Source organism: Symphodus melops (assembly GCF_947650265.1).
Source record: "Symphodus melops genome assembly, chromosome: 7".
NCBI lineage: Eukaryota > Metazoa > Chordata > Actinopteri > Labriformes > Labridae > Symphodus > Symphodus melops.
This window is the reverse complement of record NC_136697.1, coordinates 3541932-3552736: the sequence shown is the minus strand read 5'-3', so window position 1 is coordinate 3552736 and position 10805 is coordinate 3541932. Positions and strand designations below refer to the sequence as shown.

General features: G+C 44.8%; 1 protein-coding gene across 3 annotated transcripts; it reads right to left on the bottom strand.

Annotated features, from left to right (window-relative positions):
• Positions 1-2184: 2184 nt before the first annotated feature.
• On the bottom strand, positions 2185-10805 carry tgs1 (trimethylguanosine synthase 1). Of its 3 annotated transcripts, XM_079348397.1 has the most exons (15): positions 10725-10805; positions 10333-10456; positions 10153-10220; positions 9617-9738; positions 9201-9453; positions 8357-8782; positions 7608-7743; positions 7372-7458; positions 6152-6311; positions 4851-5151; positions 4599-4763; positions 4380-4526; positions 3992-4208; positions 2837-2915; positions 2185-2611 (listed from the first exon to the last, which is right to left on the bottom strand). In XM_079348397.1, the coding sequence occupies exons 2-15, from the start codon at positions 10443-10445 to the stop codon at positions 2495-2497; spliced, it is 2391 nt and encodes a 796-aa protein (XP_079204523.1). In that variant the 5' UTR covers positions 10446-10456; positions 10725-10805; the 3' UTR covers positions 2185-2494. The 3 variants fall into 3 exon arrangements, with proteins under 3 accessions (XP_079204523.1, XP_079204522.1, XP_079204524.1); XM_079348396.1 differs by having other exon boundaries at positions 2186-2611; positions 10333-10805; XM_079348398.1 differs by having other exon boundaries at positions 2187-2611; positions 4851-5148; positions 10333-10805.

The window sequence follows — 10805 nt, the reverse complement described above, 5'->3', positions numbered from 1 at the left end:
GTACAGCTCATCAATTATATGCTGCTTATCATTAAGGTCCTTTTGTTGAGTTGTAGCTACTCTATTTATCTCCCAGAGTGATTCCTCAGCATCCTCCAGTTGGTTCTGATGCTTCTTTAAAGCCAACTTCAGCTCTTTAATTTCATCTTTCTGTCTGCTCGACAGTGACTCAAGTTGATCCCTCTCATTTTCAAGGACATTATTGTTGTCATTAACAAATTTTCCTTCTTTCCGAAGTTCAGACAGTGCCTGCTTCAGATTTTGTATCTTTACCTGATTTGTTTCATTTAAATGTTCTGCACGTTCCAGATCTTCTGTCATCTTGTCATAATCCCTTAAAACTTTCTGCGTGACTTGTAGTCGATCCTTTAGATAATGAACCTGTCCTTTAAGAAGTTCATGCTTTTTCTTCATGCATTCATTCTCCTCATTTATATCTAACTTTGCCTCTTCAAGAGTTTTTATCAAAGTGTCTCTTTCCTCTAAGGCCATCTCCTTATTATTCTTGTTGACTTCCTGTGCTTCATGTAGAAGAAATATGAGTTCATTCACTTCTGTACTTAGATTTTCATTTCTAAATTTGTGGTGTGCAAGCTCATCTGTCATATGTTTATTCTCCTTTCTTAAAAATAACGTCTCATTGAGACCTTTTGTGTAGGTCTCTCTTTCCTTCAAGTTCATCGCGTCATTATTCCTGTTGACTTCCAGAGCTGCTTGTAGTTGACCCTCAAGAGAATAAACTCGTTCTTTAAGCTGTTCAAGCTCTTGGTTCAAACGTTTACTCTCCTCACTTAAAAATAACTTCTCCTCCTGCACAGTTTGTATGAAAGCATCTCTTTCCTTCAATGTAACCTCATTATTATTACTGTTGACTTCCTGTGCTGCTCGTAGTTGATTCTCAAGTGAATGCACCTTTTCATTGAGATCTTTATGTGCTTCGTTCATACATCTACTTTCCTCACTCAAAAATAACTTATTTTCAAGACTTATAACGCAACTGTCTCGTTCCACTGAAGTCAGCTCATGATTCCTGTTGGCTTCTTGAGCTTCCAGTAGTTGACACTTGAGTTCCTGCACTTCTTTAATAAGATCCATATTAATAGAATCCTGGTTTGTAAACTCATCGATCATATGTTTTTTCTGCTCAATATAAGCTAATATCTCCTCTTCTAGAGTTTTTATGGAAGTGTCTCTTTCCACTAAAGTCAGCTCATGATTCCTGTTGGCTTCTTGCGCTTCCAGTAGTTGACACTTGAGTTCCTGCACTTCTTCAATAAGATTTCGATTGATAGATTGTTGATGTGCAATCTCATCATTCATATATTGATTCTCCTGAGTTAAAGCTAAGTTCTCCTCATCTAGACTTCTAAAATAAGTGTCTCTCTCCTTTAATGTCTCTTTCTCATCAGACAAAAGGTTTGAGATCAGCTCCAGGTCTTTCCGTATTTCGATCTTCTCATTGATGGACTCCTGTAGCATGCTCTGCTTTGCCCCTAAATCTCCTAATGCACAGTGAAGCTCCCCTTCCTTTGATTGCAGGGACTCCTGCATCCTGGATACTTCTGCCACCAGATATTCATTCTCTACCTGCATTTTCTCTTTGAGATGTTCAAGTTCACTCAGTCTTTGTAATATGTCTTCATCAGGTTTGTGTTGCTGAGCCTCCTTGACAAGGTGTTCATGATCACACAATGCTGCCCTGAGTGTTTCAACTTCTGCTTGGTTTGTTATAACCTGTGACTCAAGGCTGGAGACCTCAGTGGTTAGTTTATAATTCTCCTATCAGAAACCAAAAGCCTCCACCTTCAAGTGAAGCCTCTCACAGCGATGTGAGCTGCTGCCTTCACCTTACAACTCTACCAAGAATCTTCAGCTACTGTCATAGACTGCAGCTCCTCTTCCACACTGCTTCAACCAAAACAACTACCAGAAAGATTCAACCTGTCTTCATGCTAAAAAAACATCTTAACCCTCCAACAAGGGCAAGCAGATTTTACCACCAAAATGCTGCACATGGAAAGAGCATCGTTCTACCTCAAGCTTTCAAGCCTCTGTTGTCTGTTTGCAGATGACAGAGGCCTAAACTTAAATCCAGCCCTGCACCACGTAAAGAAAACTTCCAGGCAAAGAAAAACACGTTTTTCTCGCCTCAGGGCAAAATGAGGGTTGGATTCATGACCATTCAACACTACTACCATGTTTCTAATGATACAAAGCTTCATGCAAATGGCTGAAGTATCCCTTTAAATAACCAAGCAGGCCTGAAGCATCAACTGTAGTCTTAAAAGCAGGAGTGATGATGACCGTGAGCTTTCTGTAAAAACATTTATTAGCGCTTACATACAGTTAAAACAGGATAAAAGGGTCACTGAGGGTTCAGTACATCCGAGCGCCTGCATGAACTCAAACCTCGGGGGGTGACAGAAACTCATTTAGAATATGAACATACATAGAAATGTATAAAACAGAAGGTTGAGGAATGAATGTAGGAGCGTCACTCGCTGTCTGACGTGATCAAGCTGCCGAAGTAAGCAGTCACTGTCTTCAGTTTGTTGTTGAGGAGGTTCTGCTCCACTTCCACCTTTCCTCCTGGACCAGCCAGAGAGGCGATCTGCGGAGAGTCGGACATGGAGATGAACATGTGATATAATCAATCAGCTGCTCCAAAACACACGGGGACAATCGGCCTCGTCCTATCTGTCAGCGCCTGATAAACTACATCGTCCACACAGCAGGATTATGAGTTCCATGGACAACAAGAGTCAAACATTGTGCTGAGAGTCCATGTGAACCGGCTTTAAACTGGTGTTTGTCTCATCATAATGAAAATACTGACCTGGTCTACGTCGGCATTGCGAGGCAGGAAGTACACAATGTTGTTTGATATCAGTTTGGCCAGACGGAAAATCTCAAATGTGTCTGATGTTAAAGAAGACGCCAGAAAAGTCTCATAAATAAATCCTACTAAAAAAAAGAAAACATAAACTTCCAACGTGAGTTGTAAACATTGATGAGAGGAAACAATATTCTTTGTGTTTAGAGGAGGGAGCGGCGTCTCCTGAGGCAGGAAGTGACTAAAACAAAGAGAATCAAAGAGACACTATCTTGTAGTATTTGCCCTGATATAGATGCTAAGTGAAGTGTGAACATCAGTATGAGCTACAAGTGATGGACAGAAAACATGATGCAGACACACAGATGGGAGCGTTGGCGTGCAGACACTCTAAGCCCCTCCCACTCACTCCAAGTGAATTCTCCTGATTATATCCCGCTGCCTTCTGTTATGGACAGTTTTACTCCATGTGTACTATATGTGCTGTACAACGGTCTCAGAGAATCTGTCATATAAAATGTCTTGTAATATTACATACACAGCCTATTGGGTGTTTTGTTTCCCATCATTTCTCACTGTTTGTACATGTGGGAAGAGTCACCCAGGCTCTTCCTCACTGGACTCCATCTCCCTCTCAGCCTTGGGAGATGGTAGATAGTCATGTAGTCTCTTTTCTCACACTAGGGGATAGATGGTGCCCTGCCAGGTGGGCAGTGGCTCTATGTGGCGTGATGGGGAAGTGCTCTGTGGCGTGTGATGGAAATGTATAAGTGTTCATGTTTGCCTTTTCTCTGGGCCTCTTTCTCTCCTCACCGTGTGAGAGAGGGGTCTTCGAACGCTTATTTTGCCTTTGAATAAATGCTCACTGAGACAAGATCGATCTTGGGCTTCTTTTCTTCTTCACTCTTTATTCTCACTCTTTGGTAATGGGAAAATTCCACAAACCTTCACTCGGATTTTGTGCAGAATAAATTCGAGGAGGCAGGAGGAGAAACTAGAAGTGTGAGTGAAACATTCATCTGTTTACGTTCACACATGCAGCTCCTCCTGCTCCTCCACATGCATGCTTTTTAAGTGGTGAACACTGTAGGAACTTCTTTAGATGTTTTTTAGCAACATAAAAGAATTGAACTCCAGTCATCACAGCTCAAAGGATATCCGTCAGGCTCCATCATGGTCTTGATGTCAAACACCTCAGCAGTCAGGTAGTCCGGCCCTCCCCATGGCGGTGAGAGGAAGACCACGTCGCCACACAGATGGGGGGCCAGCTGAAGGAAGTCCCCTTGCAGGAAGTCGATTTGGTGTGCCACTTCATAAACCTCAGCGTTGTGCCGCGCCAAGTCCAATTTCACCGGGTCGATATCGACAGCCAGGACTGAGAAATGAGACAGGAAGAAAAACAGACGGAGAGACGGTGAGGTACGACACCTACAGGGTCAAGTGCATTTAGTGTGTTATGAACAGAACACGGTAATAGCATCAATATGTTGATGAGAGAGCTGGTGGGATGGAGACAGATGCTCGAGGATCCAGGAATAAGAATGACCTCTCTTTCCAGTGAGGGCAAACTGGATGGCATTCCCTCCGACCCCACAGAAGGCGTCGATGACCAGCTGCGAGTCGGGGAAGCTGTGCTCCACCCTGAGGGCGATGTGCTCAGCGATCCTCTCCGGGGTGACCGAGAACCAGCCCTCTGAAACACACACAACACTGCGTCAGCCATGCAGCTGACTGTCATGTATCTGTAGTTTACACTCAGACTGACCTCGGTCCAGCTTGATCCCTTCATCGAAGCGAGAGAAGAGTCTGTAGCGTTGAGCCCAGTATTTGGCGAGCTCTGGTTCAGCGGTCATCTCTGCTGGGACCTGCTGCTTCCTTCTTCGCTGTCTCTTCTTCTTTGTTGGTCTCTTTCCATCTGTGCTCTTCAGCTCTACACACAAACATTCATCACCGCCCTGCACCACGTGTCCCCAGGATGTCGGCTTTTCACAAACCATTTAGTAGATGTTACGCTTACCGGTGCTGCCTTCAGGCGCGTCAGGCAGGAGGAAGTCAGGAGTTTCTAAACATGTTAGGCTTCTCCCAGGCTGTCTCTCCTCCTCCTCCTCGTCCTTTTCACTCTCCACAGTCCCACTCAAAGTGCAAACAGAGGATCTGGGCTGAGTGAGAGTATCAGAGCGCTCTTCATCCATTACCTCCTCAATCCTTCCTTCAGCACTCCTCGTCTCCTGCGTCCTCTCCTCCTCTTCCTGTGTCTTTGCTCCTCTGACCTCACTCTGTGCTCCTCTCTGGTTCTTTACAAGAAAGTCTTTGACCTGCTTGGAAACAACGTTTAGATTAAATATATGATTGCATGGCTGCAGCCCGTCATTTCAATGTACGCTTCTTTACACGATTGTTTCCCTGTGTGTTTCCCTTACTCTCAGACCAGACTAACTAATGGCATGCCTTGTTGATGAAGAACAGTAAAGAGAAGGTGAAGTGACTCTGTAACGTTCACTTCCACCACCGTTTACACTTTAACGGTCACGGCGAGAAATACAGAGACATGCCGATGCTGTTGTTTTTGTTTTGTAAAGGTTGGAGAGTCACGGTCTTGAAGCTATGCTAACTATGCTAAACTCAGCATGCAGGTTTTTCACATTAGTGAGGTAGGAGTTGGGATTAACACGAAGCTGCGTCTGTAGTTCTCTGTCATGGTGAAAGGATTCAAATCTTTGCGCGGTGAAAAACCGACTTCAAGCTAAATAAGGTGAACAGCAAACTCCTCACAGCGTCTTCTGTTAAAAGGTGAGGAAAAACAAAGTGTCTTTTTTGGGTTGCCTTGGAGACAGATCAAGAGAAAACCCTTCTTTGTCCTGTTTTACTTCAGAAGGTGTCATGCTTTACAGAATGAACGTCGTGCTGTTTGAGTCAAACCTCCAGCAGGTTGTTCAGGAGCTTTCCAGTAGCTACGAGCCTACAGGACTATAAATAGAAATAGATCCAACGACAGTAAACGCAGTATAAAGTAGTCATGTTCTCTTGGGCCTTGATTCAGAGTTTTCATAGATGACTATGTGGCACAATAACAAGTGTTACATTTAAAATGATTCATCAGCTTCATTCAGCTGATGAGTGCTGTGTGAATAAAAGCTGGTGAAGTAGCTGTTGGCCACTTCCAGTTTGTCAAAGTAGCTCTCAGATGAAGAAAGGTTGAAGAGCCCTGAGCAAAACATTATGACCACCTGCCTCGAACTGTACCAGTCAGTCTCCTCTCAGGACAGAGTTTTAAAGCCCTGACATGTTGAGTTGAAGAATGACGGTGAGGTGCTGTACCTTGCAGAGGGCGGAGCTGATCTTGGGCTGTGCGTTGCCTCCGCCCGTCCCTGATGAGAACCTGATGTGTTTGTTGACGCTGCAGACTGCTCTCTTGTCGAGCCACTTCCTCTGACTCCTCTGATCATCTCCGCCTTTAAACCTGAGCACAGTGTCGAACCTGAGACACAAACACAACTTCATTCAACGGGACGTTTACTGGAGGACATCGCCTTCACAGACTGGGACACGAGGCCGATCACACTTCACGGTTATTCACCATTTATCACATTTTAATGGCATGTTTGAAATTCGAATATTTCAATTTGTAAACATTTTTGTTTATTGTCTTGATCTTATAGCACTTTATATTTCTGCTTAAATATAAACCCGTTTTTATTTTGAAAGAAAAAATCGCATTGAACTCAACAAGGTAAAATAAACTGAAAAGTTGAAGAGAACAATAACAAAGTAAATGTTTGACGTTGCGACGTGGACGTTTGTCTTCAAGTGAAATGAGACGTTAAAAAAGTAGAGCTATGTTTCTGAGCTATGGTGCGCAGAGAGGGACAAAATAACACTTAATCATAAACATTAATGCTTTTATTCTGAAACTTAATCACATGGGGATTAAAGCTGACAGCCTCAGCCGACCTTGTGACACCTCAGTCCACAAAAAGACAACGAGTGTCCGCCTGCACCGCGTGTCACACTCATAGGTCAAAGATCAACACTGTGGCTGTAAACATATTTACACTTCTTTATCTGAACACTCAGGCCTCTGGAAGCTTCATATTCTATTATGATGTTAGAGCACTACAGATGATGCAGCTCTTTTTCTGTTGTTATGGCAACACGAGGTCTCTGTCCTGATTATAAGACAGGAAGGATTATGGCTAAAAGGAGTATTAGTGAATAAATATGAAATATGTGTTTATTATTGTATTCTTTGTTTGTGTTTCTTTCTTTCCTTCTCTTCTAGTTTTTTTATCCTTTTAAAACTGAAACGCATCTTTAAAAGGAATGAGCGACAGACGACGCCCGTCCAGATATACACAAATACATGCTGAGCTTTGCTTCACAGATGAGCTCGGTTTCCTGGAGTCGTCCGTGTTTTGCTCCTAACTTAAAACCGATCTAAACCGATCGGCTCAAAAGGTGTTCAGCCTGTTCACAGACACACCGAAGCCTCTTCACCGAGCTGGAGACACACTCGTGTGTTTGTAAAATAAAACACTCACAGAGGGTTCGAGTTGTGTTTGAGTCCCAGTCGACTCCACGCTTCTTCTGCGCTCAGCTGTGGGCTTTCCTCCACATCCAGCTCGTGACTGCAGCAGCACAGACAAGAAGAAAACCTCTGATGTGAATGAACTCAAACGCAACATATTTTCATTGTATTATCTGTACATTTTATTCTGAGAGAAGAAACCAGATGAATGATCTGAAGGGGAGCCTGGAGATGACATTTTGAACTCACCTGCGTTTGACTTTAGAGTGTCCTCCTGGAGGTTTGTTACCATCATCATCATCATCATCATCATCACCTCCCTCTAACGTGGGCTTACTGGCTGAGCCGTGCCGTGTGTCAGAGCGGGAGGAGACCTGCTGCGAAGCTGAGTCACAACACAACAGTTTAATCGGCCCAGTTAGCATGAAATGTACGATTAACACGTCACACACTTACAAGTCACCACTGGAGGTGATTAATGTGACAAACAGCAGAAGTCTTATATTGCTGTGCATGAGTCATTCACTCTCTATACTTTAAAAAATAAGCTTCAAATCAGAGACGGCGCCGATCAAGAAGGATAGTTGGGCGCGGCCTGCAGTCTCGCTCTGATGACGTTCTGACTGAACTGTAAGACCACAAATCGTCTCCTACATGATCAGACCAAACACTTTTATTTTGAAATCCTGACAGCTTGGGCTGCTTCCTGTTTGTATGATGAGCCAACAAAAGGATGCATTTTCATTCATTACTATTATAATTGTTATCTGAGTGTTGCCTAACATGCGATTCCAACAACAGCAATCCTGTTAATCAGGATACAAATAATTAGCATCAGTACACATGCATCGGATCAGAACTGAGAACAGGTCGACTGGCCGATCCCTCTCCAGTTTGAGTGTTGTCTTTAGAGAGAGCAGCAGCTCCGGCTGACAGTCTGAGTACAGATGCACAGATTCTGTGATGAGTCTTCACACATCAGCAGATTCTGTTCTTACCTTTCTGCCCTGCTGCGTTCGTCTGTGAGGAGCTAGCAGGTCTCTTGCGATCGTTCCCTCCATCAGAGGGATCATCAGAGCCGGCGATGACGTTGACATCCGCCACCTGCAGTTTGCCCATCGAGTCAGTCCCAGAGCTCCCGCCTGCTTTCAACGTGCACTTCTGTCCAAGCATATCATTCAGAGTGTCCACGTCGTCTTGTCTGTGTGGACCTTCAGCTGCTGCGTGGTCACCGCTCAGGTCAGTGGTCCAGCCCTGCGATTCCCAGTATGAGTACTGCTCCCAGTAGGAGTAGTATGTGTCGGCTGCATGTTTCTCCCACTCAGCCTTCGTGTCTGCGTCGTCGTCCCAGGGAGCGGCTCCTGTCCCAGGATCTTCATGCTGCTCCAGCCAGCTGCTCCACAGCAGAGCTTCTCCCTGTTGAGCTTCAGCAGAGACACGGGACATGAATGAAAGCAACATGCGAGAGGTGAACGGGTCTGTCTAGAGACCACGTCCCACACGAGTCCAGATGTTTCTCTGAGAGTTCAGCTCACGCTTTTAACCGTTTAAATTCAATCTAAACAGTTTTTTATTTTCTGTTCATAGGACATGATATATTCATGCTCTCACTTCTACATGATTCATATGAGCATACTGTCTACCAGTGACATACGTTTACATGTCAATATGTCTGATGATGAAGTAAAGTTATAGTGACCCTGTTTACACCGGGTACCAACGTGTGGTTTCAGTGACCACAGAGCGTTCACACGGTGCATCATCAGCACGTGTCGAGTGAAGGCTCCGTGTGTTCAGCGACAAACATCATGAACGTTTGTAAAGAACATGAGTCCACTTTACCCCAGTAGGTTTCCCAGCCAGCATCTTGCATCCCTCGTGTTCCCTCCTCCAGCGGCTCGCTCGCGTCCTTCTGATCAGCTGAGTCAGAAATCGCAACACACAGAGCGTCATAACGAGCGTCATGTTGCTGCAGCTCTGCCTCAGACGCTGCTACAGGAAGTTCCCCCGAGTTCTTTGTGTTACCCGTGTCGTCTGCCTGTCCGTCTCCTTCAGCTGCCTCCTCCTCTACCCAGCATGCTGCAGGCTTCCTGTTCTGTCACGTGACCAGAGAAACATTCATTCACCTTCATTTCTTCAAACTAACTAACGTGAAGAATGTGTGAACACAGAGCTCAGAACAACACACTCAGAGGGAGTTTGACTTCAGCTTCATTCACATATTAACCCTTTACGTTAAGAGTCTTCACTGAACTGACCTCTCTCTTCTGCCTCGAGGAGCTGGCAAAGGCCAGAGGCAGACCCATGCTGGCCATCAACAGAGCCTCTTCATCCAACACCTCCTCTTCCTCCTCCTCATCCTCTTCATCATCATCTGATTCTGTTTAGGGAGAAATATTTATTTAAATGAAGACATCTTTTCACAAACATTGATTTCGCTCTCGGCCCAGGAAGAACATTTGTCTCTCCCTCTCTCTCAACCAACGACGATGAGACGGCATTGAGTCTGGAGGGCAGATGGCGCCCTCTGATGAGTTCGGTCTAGCTCGAAGTTTCTGCCTGTTTAAAAGACATTTTTCTGCCTTGTTGATGTTTACAGTTCTTACTTGTTGTTCAGGTTACATCTCTGTAAATCATACTCTAGATCTGCTCTATATGTAAAGTATAATGACCTCTCTGCATGAAGGGCATTAAGCTCCACCGTTGACAACAACGCTGTGTTACAGTTTCAGGACTGACCGTGTTACAACTAAACTCATATCGTATGTCTTTAATGAAAGAATAATAAACAAACCTCCCACTGTAGTGTCAGCCGGTTCGAGGCAAAGCAGTCTGTTATCAGAGCGATACAGCTCCCGATCCCTGGACGGAGACAGAGAACACAGACAATAAAGGATGACTCTGTAGTACACAGTGTTTCCTGTCAGGCAGGTGATTCAGATCATCGATAAGAGAAGTGAGAGGAGACGCTCACTGTACGAAGGCTCTGGAGCAGCGACAGTGGATGATGTCCTCTCTCTCTGACTGTCTCCGACTGAAGAAGATATCTGCAACCATCGTCACCCTGCTCCTCTCCAGCATCTTCATCAACCAGCTCCCTGAGTCTGAACCAGAAGCAGCTCTGTGAGTCTGAACCAGAACCAGCTCCCTGAATCTGAACCAGCTCTGAATCTGAACCAGAACCAGATCTGAGTCTGAACCAGCTCTGAATCTGAACCAGAACCAGATCTGAGTCTGAACCAGGTCCGCGTAGTTCTTCGGACACAAACGTTCACACCATGAACTGTTTGGTTCCTTCACCGGGTACAGGATCAGGTCTGTCTAAATCCAGCATGGGTTCACTGCAACAACACACTAAATTCGTACCAATTCCAATGTTCCGGGTTGTGGCTCACTGTCGTCACTTCCTGTCACGTCTTTTCATAGTAAAAGCGTGGAGGCGAAATA